At 39.5% G+C, this 21,766-nt stretch overlaps 1 protein-coding gene across 8 annotated transcripts in view; it reads left to right on the top strand.

Annotated features, from left to right (window-relative positions):
• Positions 1-21,766, top strand: part of IPCEF1 (interaction protein for cytohesin exchange factors 1) — an 82,912-nt gene that overhangs the window by 22,011 nt on the left and 39,135 nt on the right. For 5 of the 8 annotated variants that reach the window (XM_035320513.1, XM_035320514.1, XM_035320520.1 and 2 more), the window contains exons 2-5: positions 9,734-9,986; positions 14,486-14,536; positions 18,726-18,762; positions 19,427-19,596. In XM_035320513.1, coding sequence (XP_035176404.1) covers positions 14,513-14,536; positions 18,726-18,762; positions 19,427-19,596 — 231 coding nt within the window. In that variant the 5' untranslated portion in view covers positions 9,734-9,986; positions 14,486-14,512. Of the gene's footprint in view, positions 1-9,733; positions 9,987-14,485; positions 14,537-17,288; positions 17,533-18,468; positions 18,582-18,725; positions 18,763-18,803; positions 18,951-19,426; positions 19,597-21,766 lie in introns of those variants that run through there. The other 3 variants (XM_035320518.1, XM_035320519.1, XM_035320517.1) reach the window with 3 other exon arrangements.

The raw sequence follows: 21,766 nt of genomic DNA, 5'->3' as shown, positions 1-21,766 counted from the left end.
AATGCAAATGTGTTACTTAGAAATTATGAATTCTTTAGAAATAATGAGGCTTGTTTTTGGAGTGAATACAAGTGTTGGCATGTATGTGAACAATTTCTATTCTGCACAAGTTCAATTCAGTTATGTTTCAGCAAGATCCAGCAAAGGACAGGGTGACAGTGTAGGTACATGTATTGGGTAAATCATATCTTCGTGAAGAGTAATATGTAATATGGAAATAGAAGCAGTTCCTTTACTGATTTAGATTTTTGGAAGTGTACAAATCTAGGATCATGTAAAAAGTATTTAATGTGCAATATGGGGGTAGAATGTAATGTCTTGTGGTGACAGCACTGGGTAGACTGATTTCTGTTTTTAGTATGAAAAGAATTTTGGAATACAATAATTTTAATGTCTTTCTCATAGACATGAAGTTGTATTAGTAGAGACACAGCAAAAGTACAATGTGAATGGGCTCATCCTCACCTTGAAAAATAGGACATCTGGAATTACAATCTTCTGTCCTTTGCCCTGAAATACAAAACTCAAAACACTTACTACATTTCTGGACTCAAGTCTTCCTCCAGTGAAAGCTGAGATTAGCAGCTTGTTTAATCATTCCCTTACCCGCTTGCTTCCAATAAGTTCTTCATGGGGAGTAGGGCAATACCTTTCTTTACCGGGGTCAGTTATATTAATTGAAGTTCTTGGAAGGCTCATTATCTCTGCTCAGGGACTGCAATTCAGGTCAACAGGATTTTCTTGTCTGCTAGTTATGCCAATCTTCAATGATTTGAGACAATTCCTAAAGGGGAGATAAATTGCTTGACTCCTTCACATGAATATCCTTTTTCTACCTTCCCCTGTGGTGACATTTTAACACTTTTTAGAGGAAAAAATTGCCTCTGTGGGAAGGAGATGCTTCCACAGTGCCCCTCTCTTGGTGCTGACTGGTTACACAGCTGCACACCATTTGAGTGGGTGCCCGTCCCGTGGTATTTCTCGGGCTGTGTGCCTCAGGTCAGGGATTTTGAAGCTTTCTCCTTTCAAATGCTTCATCGCTTTGACCTTGCCCGCTTGCTGCCTCACTGCCACCTCTGAGAGAGCAGTTCACTCCTTAAAGCAGGGGGAGTGGGTACTCCCACACAGTGCTCCAACAGCTGCTTTCCACTTGCAAGTCAGACTGATTTCATGGGTGGGAAAGGTGAAATGGCACATTAAAGTATATACTGACAGCAAAGCTATGCTCTAGGACTGCATCAGCATGGGATGCTGGAAGAAATAGGGTGACAGCTATTTATGCCAGGCTGCTAATGTTTTCATAAACTTCTTGTACAAGCTGTCTGCTGTTTGTTCCCATGCATACTAGGAGATCTGACTTCTTGTGGGGCTGTCCAGTGGCCAGAAAGCATCATGTGCTTCTCACTTTTGAATGTGTTTCTGCTAGTGGGTGCAGCACCCTGCTGCTCTGTGCTCAGGGCATGCTCTCCACCAGCATTTGTGCATTTGGCACAAGGCTGCTGGGGAACACATTGAGCTGACAAGAACTGGAAAGCTTCAGTGATGGTTAAGATACTCTGCTCTATTTTCATCCTGGTTAATTCCAGATAGCAAGGTGTTCCTGCCTGCCCCCAGATCCATCTCTTTCGTGCACCTGTATGTGCCCTGGCTAAAAAAAATAGTAGCATGATTGTGGGTGAGTGAGGTGAGGATTTGTTTGGGTAGAGACACAGTGGTAGCACACCAAGAAATTGTACAGACAGAAGTGTTGTCAGCTCCCTCTGTTGAATGGTATGGCCATGCAGCCAGCTGTGAATCAGCATGCCATGTGGAGGTCCCAGCAATTCTCTCTTGCTGTTGGCTCTGGAGATAGGAGCAGTCACCCAGAGCATGTTGTGGAGGGTTGTGCTGCTACATGACAGGTGAATAGTTTTCAATTGTTTCATTTTTGTGTGTGGAGATGTATTCAGGGGATCATTCACCCATCTGCTAATGTAGCTGGTACTATTTATGGGCCAATATGGCTGGTACTATTTATGGGCCTAGAGAATGGTCCCTCTCTGCCGGCCGCATCGCTTACTGCTAATGAAATCACGCTGCGTGTGGTTATACAATTACTGAACAGGAAGATGGTCACTGAGGTAATATTTATTACCTCTTTCTGCATGTCAGTTTCCCTCTTGGCTATGATATATTTCTGTCTTTTAAGGATTTTTCTGTAAAGTAATGCATGCAATTAAAGGCATAGCTCATCTAGCTGTTGTTCTCAAAGTACCTATATGCGTGTGTACTGTGTTTATGCCTTAGTGACATGCATTTCTAAAAATATTTCCCTTCTGCAGCCTCCCTACCCTCTAATTGTTCACTTCTCTTTCCTATCATCAAGTTTCAGCCTGGCTGCCCTCCAGTGTCTGCTTCTTTTGCTTTTGCTGTGGGGCATCTCTGGCATAAGTCCCATGAATAAACCAAATTCTTCTGCTACGATGAGTATGTCTGCCCTCCTTGAGCTCCATCCCCTGCCTCTGGCATCGCCAAGTCATGCTTTCTCTGTGGAGATACCTTCAGTTATCCCTGTGCTCGTCTCTTTCATCTCCAAACAGGTCTTGCTGATTCCTTCCAAGGGGAAAAAATCAACAAAGTGACATGGCTTTTCCCCACCTACGAGTGTCCCTTCTTTAACTGCTTCTCCTGCAGATACAGCTTCCTCATCTGGGTTCAGCTCACTTTCCTTACCTTCCTTTTCCCCAGATCCTCCTCTAGTCTTTCTCCCTTTCCTTAACTAGCATGATTTTTTTTTTCTCTTCTGTTAAATGCAATAAATCAACAAAAGCCTCTGCTCTCTGCCATAATTTAATCCTTGATTTCGTCTGAAAATCTCTTCTTAAAATCTTATTTTCTGTGATTCTGTCTGCCAATGGTTCTCCACCTGTTTTCTGAGACACTTAAAAATTGCCTGTCAGAAGATCCTGGTACACCCCAAAATGCTGTCTTTGCTCTACTAAAAGATCCTGTCCTCTGATTCATTTTTCCTCTGCACTTCATGCCTGCATCATTTCATTCACAAACATCAGTTTAGCTTCTCCATCTATGAAGGGAAGATCTACTCCTGTAACACAGATTTTATTTATTAATTAATTTATTTATGTATCTATTTATTTTCCTGACCAAATGTAGGATTTGGCCTGTATCTCTGGTATTTTGTGGCTCAGCCTTTAGCTGGACTCAGCAAGATTCCTTTCATAAGTCCAAGCTGCTTTTCATAAGTCATCTTCTCTCACTACTGACAAACTGTGGTCCAAGTGCCTCTTTCAATTTTCTACATCTTTGCTTCTAAGCTATGTTTATATTTTGCACACACTTTCAAATGTCTTCATTCTCCATACACACAAATAAACTGTCATCTAAGTTATCATTATTTCATGTCCCATTTATTGAAATCTCTAATTCTCTGGCCTTGACAAAAGCAATTTCACCTCCTCATATCAATTCAGAAAATCAGTATAAAGGTAATTTTCTTACCCTGCTGTTTTGTTGAAATCTCAGCCTATTTACACTTCTGGACAGTGTCAAACATAACTGATCTTTTACTTTCATTTGGAATTCTCTGGCATCTTCCCTTCCTCTCTTATAACACTTTCATATATTTCACAGTTTCCTAAAAATATCTCATTATTTTTCTAAGTCACTTGCTAAGACATTAACTTTGATACTGTCTGAGATCCATCAGATGATTTTGGTGACTGTTTCACCCTTATCTTGGCCTCCTGTTCCCCATCTACATCCTCCTGTTGTAACCTGCCTTAGACTGGAAGCTGTCAGGAGCAGAGTTACCTTCTCTTTTTTCCATGTTCCTACAGTACGTCACACATGGTCTGTTAAAATGGAAATAAGTAAGTTGCAATTTCCATTGCTAATACTTCAGAAAAGTTCCTATAACAATATTATATGTGATAATATAGTGATAAAGTATTCACAGTGATAAAGCTGTGAATCATTTTACATATTTTTCTGCTTTGGTACACTGTGTAGCTGCTTTGTTATCCTCATTCCTTCTAGCAAGGTCTCAGGAGAACTCATTCTCTTACTCGTTGGTGTATCCAAGTCTATGAGTTTCTTCTAGGAATAGCTGCTGGGTACAAGCACCATTAAATACCACACCAGCTGAGTCATATTAATTGTGCTTATTTTCTCTTAATCTAAAGCAAATGCAACTGCCAGGCAATTCAGTTTAGCTTAAATCTCTTCCACAGTTAGTATGTCTCACCTGACACACGGTAACTTGAGTATCTGAGCTTTCCATATCTCCCTAATACAGTCAAATTATTTGTGTGGATCTCATAAAGCTCAAGGAGAGTTGAGATGATGTCAAATCATCAGGTTTTCTCAGAAAGCAACAGTGTGAAGATGTTTGCAGCAAGTAGGAATCTGCATTTCCAAAATCTGTTGTTGAACACCTTTTCATTTAAGAGCAAATAGGGAATTGGGAGGGGAAGGAAAGGGGGTGGAATTGAGAAGCAGTAAGTATTATTATTATGGCTATGTATTAGCAATTTAGTGCACTAGAGGAGTTCTTTTCAGGTGTGATTTTTGTCTCGTGTCTGGGATCACGTGGATTGCACCCAAATGCACAGTGCACTTAAAGCACTTTCCCTCCTGCAGAGGCTAAGATTGAAAACATACCCTAAAGTGCCACATAGCATATGCAGTTGCAGGGGGATGCAAGATTCTCCATAAGCTGCCTGTCTTCCGGATATGTTGTCTGTACCTGGCATAAACAGAGTTGCCAGTGAAGATGCATTGTGGAGATGCAGTCCTAGAACAGTGGATGACAGCAACAGGACCCTGATCTTGGGTTTCTGCAACTGCAGAAGAGACATCTCGGTCTTCTGTCAATTCCTGAGTCCATAAGATCTACTCCAGTTCCCCCACATGGTTGTTTTCTGATGAGACCAACATTCAGATCAGGGTTGCATGCTAGCTTGTTTGTCTCCTGATGGAAACCTTTGGACAGCTTTAGAGGGAGCTACTCAGCATGCTTAACTTTGCTCCTACTTTGGTCCATGACATTGCTTTATTCTATTTTCTGTTGCATTGTATCTGGGACCTATATTGCTGTCTGCAGATGTGCAAGGACATTGGGCACTCAGTTAAAATCTGCACCATTTCTCCACCGTTTCTCACCCTTTCTTTTGCTTTTAATGAAGTCATACAGTATGAAAATATGGGCTACATGTGCAACACTTTACAAAATGTGCCAAAAACTTGACTGACATCCAGTCTGAACAGCCGTTTGACCTACTGACCTGCCTTACAAAGCCCTGTGGAGTTTCAGCCTTGGCTACCTAGAATTCAACCTGTCAGCATTCCTTTGTCTTAATATTTATGGTCAGCTAGCTTTCTTCTGCTAAGAACTGGAGTTTAAATCCTGAAGTGGCAGACACTTAAGAAAAAAAAAATCAGAGTAAATTCTTCTCTTTGGAGTAGTCCTATTTATTTATTTATTTATGTTGGAGGAACAATTATTATTCCTTCCTTAAATCTCAACAAATCACATATTGGTGGTCAAAACTTTATCCACTTCATGAGAGGTTGGTTTCTTGTGCTAACATTCTTATGAATTTGTCTGTATTTTATATTAATGTTCAATTGTATGTGAATTATAAAGTTCAATATAAAGACTACAATAGATTCTGAAATATAAATATCTTTAAACTAGGACATGATGAGCTTTAGTGATGGTATTATGGTTTGATTTCACTTTGTGTTTTGTCACCTTATATTGCGGTACAGGTTTCAACAAAAGGAAAGATAAAAAGGGAAAAAAAAAGGAAATAAGCATGTGAGAAAATATAAATGTGAAATTATTATTTTTGTCTAGTTAGTCATTTAGTCATTAGATCATTTATCTGTGTTTTTAGATAAAAAAAATTCCCTCATTCTTTTCAAAGTAAGAAGGAAAGACTTTCCTTTCAAAACTGTATATTTTCTTAACAAAGTTTGTTGCATTTTATCTTCTAAGATTTCTGGTTTTGGGCAGGAAGCTTATTTTATTCCATTTTATTTTATTTACTTTATTTTTGTATTTTGTTTAAGGAAAACGTATTCTCAGAGATTCTCTATGCAAAAGAAGGACAAAATAGGACTAACGATAAGATGAGAAATTTTCTATAAAGTTCATAATGTAATTAAACTCTTGCACTGGCTGATAGGATTAAAGTTTTTTTCATCTTGGTGTGCTAAAGCCACTTAAGTGCAATGGTTATCTTGCTCACATTTAGACTTTCTTCAATGTAATTTTCATCACTGAAAAAATGAGCCTACCTTTCCATGTTAGGGAACGGACAGTAACAGACCTCCTCCAGAAAGACGAGGTGTTTACTGGTGTTTCAAAGGACTTGCGCATTCATATGCTCCCCTCAGAGCTGTGTGAGTTTGCTGAGGTGTTTCTGGTCATGCCGGTGTGCCCCAAAAGCACCACCACTCCTCATGGTGTAGTAACTCAGTCACGTTGTGCCAATGATGCACATACAGGAGTTGTATCCAAATCTTTTGGTGCTCCTTGAATCTTTCAAATAATTTCAATGTCTTTAACAGGGCAGGAGGATTATAACCTAATTGGGCTTAATAATGATTGCAAAAGGCATGAGAAGCTATTTAGCTGCCAACAGAAACAGGATGTGTTGCAGCACTTGAGGAAAGCACGGGAGATCAGCTAGGAAGACAAATACACACCGTTGCTTCCCCGTGTCAGAAAAAGTGTGTGCTGAAAGTTGTGTCATCAAGTGAATTGATTTAAACTGAGACAATTTAAATTACGGGTGTTTCAAATCCTCGTATTAGCCTCAGACTCTTTAACTGGTATAAATTATAGCTCTGCTGCAATGGGAAATCCAGAGTGTAGGGTAGCTTTTCTCCAGGCATTTACTGCTCGTTAATTATTCATTCTATTGTGGGTGTTTTGTTGCCAATATGGCACATGGCATGAGAGGGAAAACTCGAGTAACAATTACAAATAATTTATTGAAAGAGGATCATAAAAGTAAGATTAACTACTGACGCTGCAATTACTGTGAGCTATAAACTGCTATGAAATAGTTGATAATATTAATTTTATTTTACATTTATTAAAATTTGTTATCACTGAAAGGTCTGGTAGTTATTTTGGCTATTTACTTTTCTTCCATAAAACTTGAAAGATATATACATAGGAATTAGGTTAAAAAATTGAGGCAATTTACATCAGAATACACTGATCCAAATATAAAAGGATATAAACAGCAGGTGACTAGCTCATTAGAAAAACAGAGAGAGAGAAAAACAGAGAGAGAGAGACTTGAAATTGTCCCAAAATATTGGTACAGACATAGCATGGTGAAATTTAGAGGGGAAGTGTTTCATGATATACATCTTATGACATCAAAAAGTCCAGGTCTTCTGAGAAAACGTGGAAACTGTTCTTGTTGAAGAGCAAATTCTTTTTTTAGTTTGCTGTAAATAGTTTTGCCACATTACCTTCCCCTTTAGAAAAATGCTTGGTGCTTTGCTTCCACATTTTACTATGATGAAGACAACCCCTCAGAAAAGGAGTAACGCACTTTTGTAAGTTTCAAAAAGCAAGTGTCTAATGTAGTCAGAATCTACATTTGCAGGAGTAGCAAATGGTCACTCTTAATGATTTATTTCTGTGTGCAGATGTTCTGGCAAAGGCTATAGTGTTTTAAAAACAAGAATCATAGTAAATCCTGGATGCTTAAGGTGCTGATGGCTACAGAAAAGTGTTGTATCAATCTTTTGCAACCAGCAATAGTTTTTTGTTTGTTTGTTCATTTATTTTTGTAAATTTTATTTCAGTTCCCAGGGCTAGTTGGTTATACTACCCATCTTGGACAAAACCCTTTCTCATGCTGGTGGGAGGGTATCTTCTAGCAGATATTTCTTACTGTGATCTTCTTGTGTGGTGTAGCAGGCTTTTCCCTGTTGTTCATTGCAAACATAAAGTAAAAAAGGGCTGGTGCAGCCAAGTATTGCAGTGGTGAGACTTGAGTACCACGTGCGTACTTGGTGTAGTGTGAAGGGTGGAAGGAACATAAATTCTTCTGTGCTCCTGACCGTTTAATGAAAAATCAAACAGGACTCCGAAGAACTCTGTTTTTGGTGAACTTTGAACATTGAGTAGAAATATGTGATGGAAGAAGGAGAAACTCTCCCAGCTGTTTCTTTCTTGCTTCATCCTTGCTAATCATCAGCATAATGATTTTGCTTTACTTTTTAAAAGCTGTTATCTTAATGTTTCTCTGGAAATATGAATGCTGGCCTTTGTTTAGAGCTGTCAGTGTAGTGAACATTGCCTGGGTGGAAGGAAGAAGGAGAGAATTCACATCTAATATTCAGAGAGTGCAAATAGTAGCAACTTTCTGTGGCCTTTTGTTCTTAAACACAGGAGCCAAAAGTGTGTGCCCATTATCCTGATGTATTGCACGGCAGTTGTGGCCAACCATAACGGGACTGAATGTCCTCGTTGCACCTCTCTTCAGGGCGGGTCATATTGCTCAGGTAGCTCTCTGGGTTTTGGACATAGGAGAAAACTCCATCCACAGTGCCTGGAGAGAGGACAGCTCTAAGCACAGTAGGGGCTGGTTGGCTTATGCTCTAGTCTTAGCTTCACAACCTTGAATGAGAAAACTAGCTGAGGGTGGCTGGCTGCCCACCTGCTGGCTCTGACAGTACCTGAGAGGGGCTGTGCCTTTCCCAGGAAATCCTGCAGAGCATCACGGCAGGAGCAGCTGCAGATGCCCTCCCCAGTGCTCCTCTCTGAGGCTGGTTTACATTCCCATGGTGACTGAGGGGTGGTGTTGCTGTTGGAATTAAAGATTTTCCAAATAGAAAAGTCTCGCTGTGTGCGCTTGGGGGAGGGCCCCAAAGATGGTTTGTCCTTGGGGTGGTGTGGGGCAGAGTTGGAAGCCACGGTGTGCCAGGCAGCCTCCCTGCCTGTCCCTGGTGGAAGGATGCTGAACGATGTAGGGGAACCCAAGGAAACTGGTCAGCTCCACTTGGAAGATATATATATAATATATATATATATTAAAGTAGCTTTTTTTTAGTAAATTTGGTTCATTTGGATGAAAATACATTTTCTTTTTTCTTTGGTCCTCTGAATCTTGTCCTATTCAGAAAGAGAGCTATTGCTCACTTTCCTTTAGACCATTATCTCAGGAGGGTCTATAGGCTCTGGGCTTTTTCTTTTCCTAGGCCTCCTCTCTATGTTTCATTTTCTGGGCTAACAGGGAATTGTGCATCTTTGGAACACAGCAAAACACCCGGGAAGTGCTCCCCTAGATCTGAAGTGTTTCTTTTCCCCCTAATTGCACTGACTTTTCATCCATTTCTGCAACCACCTTCTCAGCTTTGCTTGCTATTATTTGCCTGCCACAGTGAAAGAGACAACTAGGAGGCCGCAGTAATTCCAGCATTGTACTTGAGGTTTTTGCAAACTTCCCATTTTTAACTTGGGATTTTGTTGTCCTTCAAGGAGCAGAACAGCACTAAGAATCAGCACAACGCTATGAGGAGTCTGCATGCAAATTAAAGTTTGGAGCAGAAGCACTTATCTAAGCACACCATTTTGAGTTCTTCTCTCTCTCTCTCTCTCTTTTTTTTTTTTTTTAATATTATTATTATTATTTTTATTTTTGCCATTGAGGCCCAAAGGCAGCTGGAGAATCTCTCTTCTGTTGAACCTCTCCTTTCTTTCCAGCCGCTCTCCTCCGGAAGGCAGCGAGCGAGCGTGGGCTCCTGCAGCTGCTTTCGCGGAGCTGTCAGCGCCTGTCACCCGCCACTCCTGGGCTCCCTGGCTGGACCTGGCTGGACTGACTCCCTGGCCGCGATCCCAGCAGAGTGATGTCTCCAGACCCTTTCTGTCTCCGAGGCGGGAGCAGTGAACTTTGTTCCAGTTTTTCCTGGCCCTCTCCCAGACTGAGCCAGAAGTTGTCTCTTTGAATTGCTTGCAGGTGAGGGGATTGAATCGTTTCAAATGCCTTTGAAAATAAGGTTATAACTGATGTGGTTATAATGTGGCAGATGGATTTTCTTGCTGCTAGGCCTGCTATAAGAATTCTTGTGGCTATTCAAAGGCTAATTTCTATTTAGTATGCTTAAATTTATCCATTGTGTCCAAAGCTTAAAGTATTCTGTGGCAATTATGACTTATATTTTAATGCTTGTACTTTAATAGACTTGTTGTTTTCAGTCTCAATGGTGAATTTTATCTGCATTTAGGAATGTGGAGTAATGGAGACCAAGGTGTGTGGAACATAACTGGGGTGACATGGTCCATGAGCTTTTGTGAAAAGAGCATCCGTGTCTGTTTGTCATTGCCCCATGGCACAGCACCAGCTCACTACCTGGCTTTCCTGGTGAGACAGCAAATGAGAGAAAATCTGCAGGTTTTCAAATCAAATTGTACGAGTAGGACAGTTGATTTAGGTAGTTAATTAACCAGTTAAATAACTCACCAGATCTGATTAATTAGTAGCTAATGGTAAGGTTCTGACAGATTAAATTGATCTCTAGTAACCCAAAGGACAATTATTAGCTTATAATTACTGTCATTATTTTTTCTCCTGCATTGTTACAACAACCCCTGTTAGAGGTAATGGGATAATTTAGGACTGTTATATAAGGCTGTCTCCTTGACACAGGACAGTGCTTCGAGCGCTGCTGAAATGTGGGGCAATGCTGTTCCTAATGCTTGCGAGATCTGTGATTAAGTAATCATTGATTTTTCTAGGCAAATTTTTGTAACCCTATCACTAATTTCATATTGCTTGTCAGTTCATTGCCCATTGAAGTGCAGATAGTGGTACACAACAGAAAGGCAACAGAGATGTCAAAGCTGGTGACCAACATGAGGAATGGAGACAGAAGGAAGACAAAGAGTTTTTTTTCCAGGTTGTCTTACAGCCTTGACTTGATACTTGGTAAAACAGAAAAATTTCTGAATAGTTTGTGTCAATGCCATCTGAACAGGAGCTGAGCTACACACATTATGTGTGTATCTGCAATACAAAGGATTTGAGTCATGTCGCATATCTCAAATATTTTGCTCAGAAGCAGAAGGCATATGCCCACTTTGGATGGCATCTGAGGGATGCTTGGAAGGCATGTGTGGCAGGCTTATACCAATGTCATTGCAACCAGTATGTCAGTGTCAGGCCATGTAGATTTTGACTTCCACAAGAGTATTATTATTAATGGATTAAGATATATATATTTTCCGATGAAAATCATTGACTCCCACCACCCCCAACCTTTAACATTACCTTTGATCTTTAACAGAGATATTTCTATTTATTTCAGAAGAGATGATGCAGACAAATGGAAATGATTGCAAGATATTTCTGATAAGTCACTTGCCGTGTTTCCACATTTGTTGCATCAGCTATTACTCATGTACCTACTTGTTAATTATTCTTGAAGGAACGGGAGTGAAGCGGTACAAATAAATAAAGATATGCAAAGTGATGTTTATAGTTCAGTTGTTGAATCAAAACATAGCAAAACAAAAACCTCAGAAATTTGAATTGGAAATCTTATACCTGAAACCACTTTTGACATAATTATTCAATTCAGACTGAAATTAAATGAGTTGGTTTTGACACCTCTAAGAAAAGACAAATAAATGTAGGTTTACAAACTGATAATCTAAAACCATCTCATTTGCTTTTATCCAATAGATTTGTTGTAGTTTATATTCCAGGATGTGAGAGATTAAAGTTTGTTCTCTCCTTTATAAAGCCAATTGAACTGGGAGAGTTTATTTTCCCTCTCTCTTTGTTTTATACAATTTTCCAGTTTTAGAGAATTGAACATGCACCACAGCAGACTGCAGTCCTGGTGTACACTTTCGGTGTGAGTGCCTCAATCTGTAGGCTGGAGGATTTTCCTCTCCTCTTCCCGTATCTTATCTCGCTGCAAATGCAGAAGGTCGTGGGGAGGGCTGGAAGGCCACATCCTCATCCTGGTGCTTAGGAAGTGAGACCCTGCTGCAAATTCAGTCTATCTATCTGAGTTAGGGCAAGGATATGCACATTCCTGTCTTTAGTCTGTAAAGTGAGCTGTGAAATGAGATGATCTGGAACACGTGTTCTCCTGATGCAGCTATTCCAGTTAGGAATCAGGTCCCCCTCCTGGCGGTATGAACTCAGGTGTTGTCTCCTACTAACCTCTCACTGGCTTGTCAAGCTCCAGAGCTCAGATGTAGCCTTCATGGGCTGGAAAGCTCTTCTGCAAGCCAAAGCACCAGCTGTGGGTGTGCTCCTGGGATACTGTGGAGCCTGTGCAATGGTGTGACCACCTCATGTCACACACATGGCATGGGATGGACATGGCTTGGCAGGGGATCCTAACTGCAGTGTAGGGAGGGGAATATTTGGGGCAGGGGGTTACAGTTGCCAGAGACAACACTGGTAGGTTTGTCTATACCAATATCCAATAGGGTGGTTATACACTAACTCTACATGAGAGGCTGTATTTATCCAGCTCCTTCTATTTTGTCTGTCTGCTCAGAAACGATAGACTCGTCTTATTGCACAGCTGTGAAGAATTGAAAGGAAACACTTACTTTACTGTAGTGCAGAGATAAACAGGTCATGCCCTTCTGAAATGTTGGTTTTGCAACAGTTGAGTACACTTGAGTAGGCATAAAAATCTTAACACTGTTTCATAGTGCAACTAATCTCACTCAGGTTGGGTTTACTCAGGAGAAATAAACTCAGTTTATCTGTATGAGAGCCAGTCTGCAGTGAACCTATTTTTACAGTGTTTCATACACAGGGAATAATAAATTTTACACTTAACTAGAATGAGACAGAAGTCAATGCTGCTTTTGAAAATTGGATGCTGGCTCAAAGACTGCTTAGCCAGTTTCTGGAAACTAAACAAAAGTTTGAATTAAAGTCACAGAGGAGGATCTGCTGAAAGCCATTACAACTCCTTTGGCACAAATCACACAGGCGGAAATGTTTCCTTGCCAATTAACCAATGCTTCTCCTTGTATAGTGGCTAATTCAGATCTGTGCAGTTTGTAAAATTACACCCCATCCCCCTAAAAACCCCAAAGCATGCATGAAATGGAGAATTGACAGGAAAAAAGGCCACATGTCACAATAATTACTATAATTTGGTCTGTTATTTCCTTGCTTTTTGGCTCAGCATTTGAAGCTTGATGTTAATTTGCTTGTATAACTAAAGGTGTTTCCTCTGCTTGTTTACGCTAGCTATTATTTCCAAACATCCTTGAAATTATTTGCTATAACATCTCTCCTCATCTTTATATTACTTCAAGTTGAGCCACTTTTAGAAAGTGCTTCCTTCTATTTTTGAACAGAAGCAGTTGGGAGCCAGAAAAATATGTTTTTGTTTGCATTTCTATTTTTGGTTTGAAATTGTTGGAAGCCAGTAGGTGGGTTTTTATTTTCTAAGACTTTATTTTCAAAATGAAACAAATATTATGTATGAGGAATGCCACATATCATAAATTACTTGTTTTAGTAACAGGAAAAAGTTCTTGTTAGAAATTCTTCTAAAGTGTGGCTCTATTTCCGCAAATCCTATCTTGCTCACTTCAGCAGTCTTGTACTCTTTCCCATTTCACTGAGTGATTCTTTCATACATAAAGAGATGAGGAGCTCATACAAACATTGTAGGCATTACAAAGTCGGTATGTTTTCCTTTACCTTCTGTACAGCACAGATTCTTTTGTTATATGTTCACTCTACCAACCCAAGGAAAATCACATAGGGAGTTGACTATTGGTTGCGTATACTGAATGAAATTACATAAATGGGTAACTAGTAGTTTTGGATATTCCTGGGATATAATTCCTACCATATGTTACCGGACTGCACAATTTTTGCTCTGCAAAAAAGGAAGAGTGTAATTCATTATAGGGTAGTCAACTATGAAATCTCATCATGCTCAGGAGAGGGGAGCAAATGAGCTGATTAGAACACTCAGAAAACACTGGGAATATCTCAGCTGAGTGGAAATAATTTCATCTCAGTGGAAATAAAAATCCTATTGAATTCTTTCACAGTAGGGGGAAAAAAATGACACCTCAAGATTTACTTATTTGTTCTCTGTTCATTTCTAAAACAAAGCCACAACCCAACAAACCAAACAGAAAAACCCTGAAAGCAAACAAAGAAAAAGTACCCTCCCCAACCATATCTGTGAGTTTTCATATGTTTATTTCTTAGAAAAAAATAATTGATAGCTTTGAGTTAGTACTCCTTATCAATAATTGCCTTCTACATCAGTAAAATCTTTTCACATAATGTGGCATTACCTTTGGATTTTTTTTTTATTTTTTTTTTTTGAGAGGGTAGAAGAAGATGGGAGGGTGAAGTCGCAAGTCAAATCACATTAACACTTTTTTCATCTATTGTCAGGACTAATTTATGAAAATATAATGCAGAACTCAAGCAAACAAAACTTTCTCTCTTTACAGCTTTCCCTCTAAACTTTGAAACCATTCATGGAAGCTGATGGCAATGCTCTCGTAAGTATATCTAAAGTTATGGCGCAGTTACTGATTAGTTGAAGAGATCATAGAAGACTGACGACAGCATCAGTATCCAAAGATCTTGCTCATGGGTTAGACCACGTGATGAAACTGTTACAGGGTGCCCCAATTCTATTCTTGGGGTGAAATTCAATCTGTTGTATGGACCCAAAGGCAGGGGTCCCCTCACTTCCAAGAGCTACTCTTCAAAGGATGAGAAAAGAGCAATTTAGGAATACATGAGCTTAGCAAAGGACTTTTCTTAGACACACATCTGTCTAATACTTGAGGTTTTAGGAAAATACAGAAGACAAACTGGTGATCATAGCCTTTGGTACCATCTCAGACTCATGAACTGTGAATTAAACTTCAAGAGACGAAGCCTGGTCTTCAGCAGTTGAGCAATGCCTCTGCTTTTTCTTGTAGAACAAACTTTTCCTTCCCTCTCAGAGAGCCTCATATGTCTATTTTGCCCCGCTTCTTCCTTTGGGAGCATTTGCAGGCTGCAGTACACCTGGACTGTAGGCAAAAGCATCCCAAAGACAAAATCCGACTGCTTCTTGGCAGCTCTCCAGAGGGATGCTGCCCAACTAGGTTTCATTCCCAGCAATAATTACTCAAGGCCACCCATTTGAAAGGGAGGCTGAAAATATATAGCACCCCTGCTATGTTTTTAAATCAAACATGGGATCTGTAAACTGACGGAAGTCTCTCACTGAAGATATCACTTCTCTTGTTCATTTTTGCTTATCAGTGGAGCCAGCCTGGCACAGAAGTGGTTGTAAACAACGCTCAGTTGTACAGCTCCCTTTGCAGCTGGCCCACAGTTGTATTTGCCAAGTGGAGGAGCAATGGACAGCAAGCATGAAGCCTGTGTTTTCATGCAGCATCACTATCCCATCCTGTTCAACCCTTAGATCTCACCAAACAGATGAACAATCAAAACCTCTCCCCCCAGAAGATGAAAAACTAGCCTGTATTGCCAGCCTCACAGAAACATTATGACCCTTGTAAAGTTACAAATAACTGTGATGTTTTACATTTATTTCAGACTCTTCTGAGGATTGTTGTCCGCAGATTTTCCCTGGAGCTAAATATACTTTTTTTCCTTTTAATTTTCCTAGTTGAACCTGTGATATTGAAATACACATCAGGAAATTTGTCTTTACAGAGGAACATTCACCATTATCAGAAGAATAGAAAAGTATGAGCCAAACTGAACATTTTGTTCAGTTTCAGGTTGTTCCCGTGACTATGTGTAGTAGTTACGATATGTTCACATCTGAAACTGCTGTTAGGCCCCTGATCAGTACCATTGGTTTTACTGGTAATAACTGCCTTCCACAGTCAGACTTTTCTGTTTGTTCTGCACTAGTGCTGTAGCTTGCTAGGACTGAAAACTAAAAGTATATCTTAGTCAGCATTCATCCAGGTTTAATGAAATGAAAGATTTCTGACTTGCATAAGCCAGTTTTCAGAGGGGGAAATTTAAATTTACTTTTAGAGGAAAGATTTAAAATTGGAGCTGTATTAAAGTGTTATATTCTTGTGGAAAACTGAATTGGAATCCTGCTGGTGAGGCAATACATGAATTTTATGGCAGATTAAAGTAAATATAGATTTTTCTATTGGTTTAAGATGAAAACTGTCTCAATTCTTTTTTTTTTTTTTATTAATTAAATAATTTCATAAAATATCTATCTGACTGCAAACACTGGTGCTGTGGGGAAAGAGGTTTCTTCTGTTTCTTCAAAGATCTCCAAAATTTGGGAAATCAATTTGTTGAACAACCCTGGATTTCATGGCATATTCCATTGATGTATTCTGGGACTAGAAGATCTTGTGAAGAAATTGGGCTACTAAGCAGCACTAGAAACATTTACAAGTTGCTGAATTCCTGTTTGAGAATTAATTTGATGAAATTGATGTCAGCTTTCAGGAATCCTGGAAAAGAAAACAGAAATGTAACTTAATTCATGAAATCTCACTCAGTGACAATTTTATTGTGGATTCATCACTGATTTTATCCAGGAAAACTAAATGTAATGCTAGCTTGAGAAACTGCCCTTCCCCCTCTGATTAGTTTACCAACTCCTCCAATGAAATATGAAGAGATGGAGATCCATCACCCCTGTCAACCTGCAGCAGGAAACAATCATTGCTACTGAATAATAAATGCACATTTGTGAATTCTTTTTGCTACCCCAAGCTCTTACTGGGTAATCAGTTCCCACCTCAGTCTGTATATAGAGCAGGCCCTAACAGATAATTCACGTAATATGGATATTAACCCTCTCTTGACAGATGAGCCATAGCCATGCTATGTTAATCATCAATAAAGTTAGCGGAAAGATCTACTTCTTCCTCAGCTGTTTACAGAGAGCCACATCCTGTGTCAGTGTTGCTCCTGTCATTGTATAATTTTATGTTGGGTAAAGATGAAATGACCCCACCACAGTATCATGGCAAAGATGCACTATCACCCGGCTTTGCAGTTTTTCCTCATGGGTCAGCTGACTCAAATTTGCTTTCTTTAACACCACTTTGGTAGCGGTGAAGGAAAGTAATGAGTGTGATTGCATGACCCATTGATTCGCTGTGGCTGTCTGTTATTTCCATGTGTCCTAAATAGGGTGTTACCTTCTTTGGAATGAAGATATGAAAGGTGGCTCATACAGGACAGGGAAATCTTGGAGCTTCAGTATAGCTGATATGTTTTCTCATTGCTTTTCTTTGTCTGTTGTCATGGAGAATAGTCAGGGAGACTGAGAGGCCGTGGTAGAATTAAAAAAAAATAATATAGTGTAGAGAGGGGAAGAATACATGATGATTAAGAAGGAATCTGGGATTATTCATTCCTGGTAAAGCCACCCACAAATGTGTTGCTCAGGTCATCTCAAATAAGCACCAGATAAGCCCAAGAGTTACGATATGCAGTTCTGCACTCCGATATATGCTGCAAGGATAACTGGCTAGAGAATGCTTCAGCTCTTGTAAGTACTGGTGGCAGTGGATTCTTGTGTTATTGTTTCCAGATGGCGTAGCTTTACTCACCTTTATTTTACCTGTGAGAAGAATCATAAATCCTTCAATAATAACATGAAAAGGGGTTTTGTTTTCCTCTAAAGCTGCCTGTTAGGTCCGGAGACTGCAATGTTTCTAGTGTAGCTCTGCAGCGGATCAGGTAGTTACCAGCTTTGCATAGCAACATTGTGGCCAAGCATATTAAACTATACATCACCTTATCCAGCGTTTGTCATCTGGAGGTTTTGAAACCTTCCTAAAAAATAGAGGGTGAATGTTTTTGTTCCCATGCTAGAGATGGAAAGGTTGAGGCCAAGAGAAGTAAAGTGCTTTGTCCACAGCCAGCCAGCCTGCCTGGGGAGGATTTACTCTAAAACCCAGACCTTATATTTCTGATGACCTCTTTCTCAGTCCCTGGTCTTCTGTTTTACTTTCATTTTCTGTGTGTTTATGTGGGATGAAATATGCACACTGATAATGAAAATATAATTCAATTATGTTATTTATGCAGAGACTCAAAATTCTTATGTATGGCATGGCAAACTTCTGGTATATTTATATTTTAGAGTTTGGATAATCTTCCAAGCTTGTGTGATTTATTTACCTTTCTTTAAAAAATACAAAAATCTTACTTATGTACTTATGTAGGGGGGAACTATGTTCTTTTATACTAAAAAAAAAAAAAAAGAGTAGAAAATTATTTTTTTCTTTTTCACGTATAGGGGTGCTTAGAGTATGCTAAAGGACAATAAAACACATGGCAGGTGTTTTAATCCCCCTATGTTTGTAAATCCCCCTCATGGAAGCATTAAAATGTTGGATTTCTAACTTTTATTTTTTAACTTCTGAACACAGAATACGATTCAGGGAAGTAAAGTAGAAGCTGCCTGTGGGTGTGAAACAGGAAGCCCTAGTAGACAGACACATGTATAATAGTTAGATTTGCCCTGGTTCAACTCCACATACATCAATTCTAATTAACACGTTTTATGCTTCAGCTACTAACGTCCCTTCAGCAGTGAGTGGGTTATGCATTTCCATCCTGCATATACCACCAGCATCACCACCACGTCCTTCTCTAGCTTCCCCCTCCCCTTTCTAGACAAATGTTGCAACACAATCTGAAATTTCCTCTTTTCTTTCCTTCCTGCATTTCTTACAGGTTCCTTTGCGTCAGAAGACAAAAAAGAAAAGTCAAGGTAATGAGAGATTTTTTTTTTCTTTTCTCTTCCTCTTTTGTTATTTTCTTAGTATGTCTTGATCTTGGGAGGGTGAGGATTTTATACTGCTGCTCAGCTGGTGGAAGGCTGCTTTTTAGCTCCACTGTTTCTTGAAGCAATTCTGAAAAAAATGACAACGTGCTGTTCTTTTGGACTAAATCCTTGTGGTATGTTAATTGTTTCAAAGCTGGAAATCAGTGAGGTAGAATCAGATGCATGCACACACACACAGAGATGGTTTTCATGTACTTGGCATAATAGTTTTCTCTAGCTGACTTAAATAGATGTATTGTTTTTCAGTGCAGCTGTGTGAAGAGGAATACACGCATGCTTCTCTTAAAAGGATTAAAGGATATATTTTTAATTCACAAAAAAAATCTTGTGTATGGTTATCTAAATGATAACTAGTATCTACATTATCTATAGCTTACTATTTTTTTTTCTGCACATGAGAATAGCTTTCAAAGGCGTGTGTGTTACTGTCACAGCCATTACAAAACAGAGTGACTTCTAAGTATATTTTAAGATATGCTTGGATGACTTGTAAGATTGCTAAGTAAGGTTGATATCTTTAATTGACAGCAACATCTTTCCTGGTAATGTACTTTTAAACAAGCAGAACACTGTATTTTTAATGGCACAGGGTTCTTCACAATGAGCCGACGGAGGATATCGTGTAAGGAGCTGGGGCAAGCTGATTGCCAAGGATGGCTCTACAAAAAGAAGGAAAAAGGAGCTTTCATTGGCAACAAATGGAAAAAGTTCTGGTGTGTGCTGAAGGAGTCATCGCTGTATTGGTACAGCAGTCAGCTGGTGAGTACAGCGTCCATCCAGCCCCAGGGATGGATGAATGACATCTACTGGGATCGAGACTAGGGGAGCTGGGGTCACAGTTTAAAAGCACGCTGGAGAAGTACTAATGACTGGCTTTATTTCTAAGCCCTGACATTTCTTGTAATTTGGAAAGTGTCTATTTGAATGTGAAACATGCAGAAAACTGTGTTTTCTAGTTCAGTAAGTACTTGTGAAATGTTAACTTGCAGTCTGCTCTGCCCTTTGAAGAGCTGCTCTTCACAGGCTCTGCTGGCATTTGAATCTGGTAAAGGTTTTCCTGGGTCAGGCAGTTTGCTATCAAGGCTTGAAGCAGTACTGCTTCCTCGCTTCTAATTTGCTTAATTTTTAGAAGTCTCTCTTCTGCTTCTCTCTTCATTCCCTTCCACACACTAAGATTCATCTGTTTATTTGTTTGGTTTTGTTTGTCTTTCCATCTCCCCCTGCTCCCCCCCACCCCCCCTTTTTTTGTTTGTTTGAACTGGTAAGATTGCAGGTATGTGCACTGGCACTTTGTGGTGATTTTATTCCTTGCTTGGCTGATGTCTCATCCATAGCATTGTGATTAAAGTCTCTCATGTTCTGCTGATTTTTAACTTCCTGCTCTGATGAGTCAATGCTGAAAGTCAAATTTGCAAGAGGACACAGTGTTTTGAATTCAAGGTCCAGCTTTCTGTTCAGGGGATGAGCTTTCCTCAGGACAGCTGGCATAGACAGCATTCCTCTTCCTGACAATCCAACCCAGATAGCTTACTCCACTTACAGTGTGAGTGGGAAATAGTCTGAGACAAAGAACAGCAGGTCCTGGATTTATGTAATCAGTCCAAGAAACTAGGAAGTAAAAACTGAAGAGGGGGGAAAAAATCATAGTAAGAAATTCAGAGTAACCCTGGAATCCCCTCCGCAGATCACTGTGCTCTGCATCTGTCAGCTTCACTCTGCAGATGTGCTACCTGGGTTTTTAATGGAAGGTTATGGCTGAGTGCAAAGAGCCAATGGTTCCTAGGGAACAGCTGAATTTTATTACAGGCTGTTGCTACAGCAGAGATGGTGTCTTGCGTGTCCTAGGAAGATTCTAACATAGTTATTCCCTTTACTCTCTTGCACTCCTATTTCTAAAAAAGCTTCTGTCATATTGTAATGATGGGCTGGCAAAGTCCAGGTCTGGTGCATGCAGAACATTAGGGGATGCTAACAACAACATCAGCTGAAACTGAACAGATTCAGTGTAGGATTGCGAATGGTCATCAGGATTCCTAAATGCAAATGTGTTGCTCTGGAAATCAGGATGTTCCAGGCCCAGCAAAGAATGAAAGAATAATAATAAAAAAAATCTGTCTTAATTATTAGAGCATTTGAACAAGTTAAAGACAATTCGGATTTTTTTTTTTTCACGTTTGTTTCTATTACAATAATCTTTGTTAAAACTCTTGCTAACTGTCTCATCCAAGGTACAAATAAAGTAATTTTTTTAAAATGTAAAAAATATTAAACAAATTTGCCTCTGGGGCAATGGACTCTGTCAGAGATTGTAGTGATAGAACAAAGAGTAATTGTTTTAAATTAAAAGAGAGTAGATGTGAGTAGATTTAGATTAGATATAAGGAGGAAATTCTTTACTCTGAGGGAGGTGAGGCACTGGCACAGGCTGCCCAGAGAAGCTGTGGATGTGATCCCTGGAGGTGCTCAAGGCCAGGTTAAATGGGGCTTTGAGCGATGTGGTCTAGTGGTCTTTGCCCATGGCAGGGGGGTTGGAACTGGGTGGTCTTTAAGGTCCCTTACAGCTCAAACCATTCTATGAAACAACTCTTTATTCTGATGTGATGTGTGAGAGTGTATTTCCCGTTTTCTCTTCAGCTATGATTTTAACATGATAAAAACTTTAACAAACCTTTCTTAAATTACATTTTAAAATGATATTAGATATTCTCTTTTAGGCAAAAGTGAAAACAACTGTGCTGGTCATATTTTTTTTTTTTTTGTGGGGTTGTGGTAGCCTGATTTAGCTTCCTTTCAAAACCAAGTTAAATACACACATAAATAAGAAAAGAAATAAGAAGAGTAGAAAAATAGGAGAAAAAAAAAGAGTGTTTTTTCAATGCTTGCCATAATTTTGCTCAAAAGACTTGGTCTGGTACATACTCCTCAGTGG

The sequence above is a fragment of the Oxyura jamaicensis genome, chromosome 3, assembly GCF_011077185.1.
Source record: "Oxyura jamaicensis isolate SHBP4307 breed ruddy duck chromosome 3, BPBGC_Ojam_1.0, whole genome shotgun sequence".
Classification (NCBI taxonomy): Eukaryota; Metazoa; Chordata; class Aves; order Anseriformes; family Anatidae; genus Oxyura; species Oxyura jamaicensis.
Note: the sequence above shows the minus strand (reverse complement) of the source record. Positions and strands in the feature narration are given on the sequence as shown.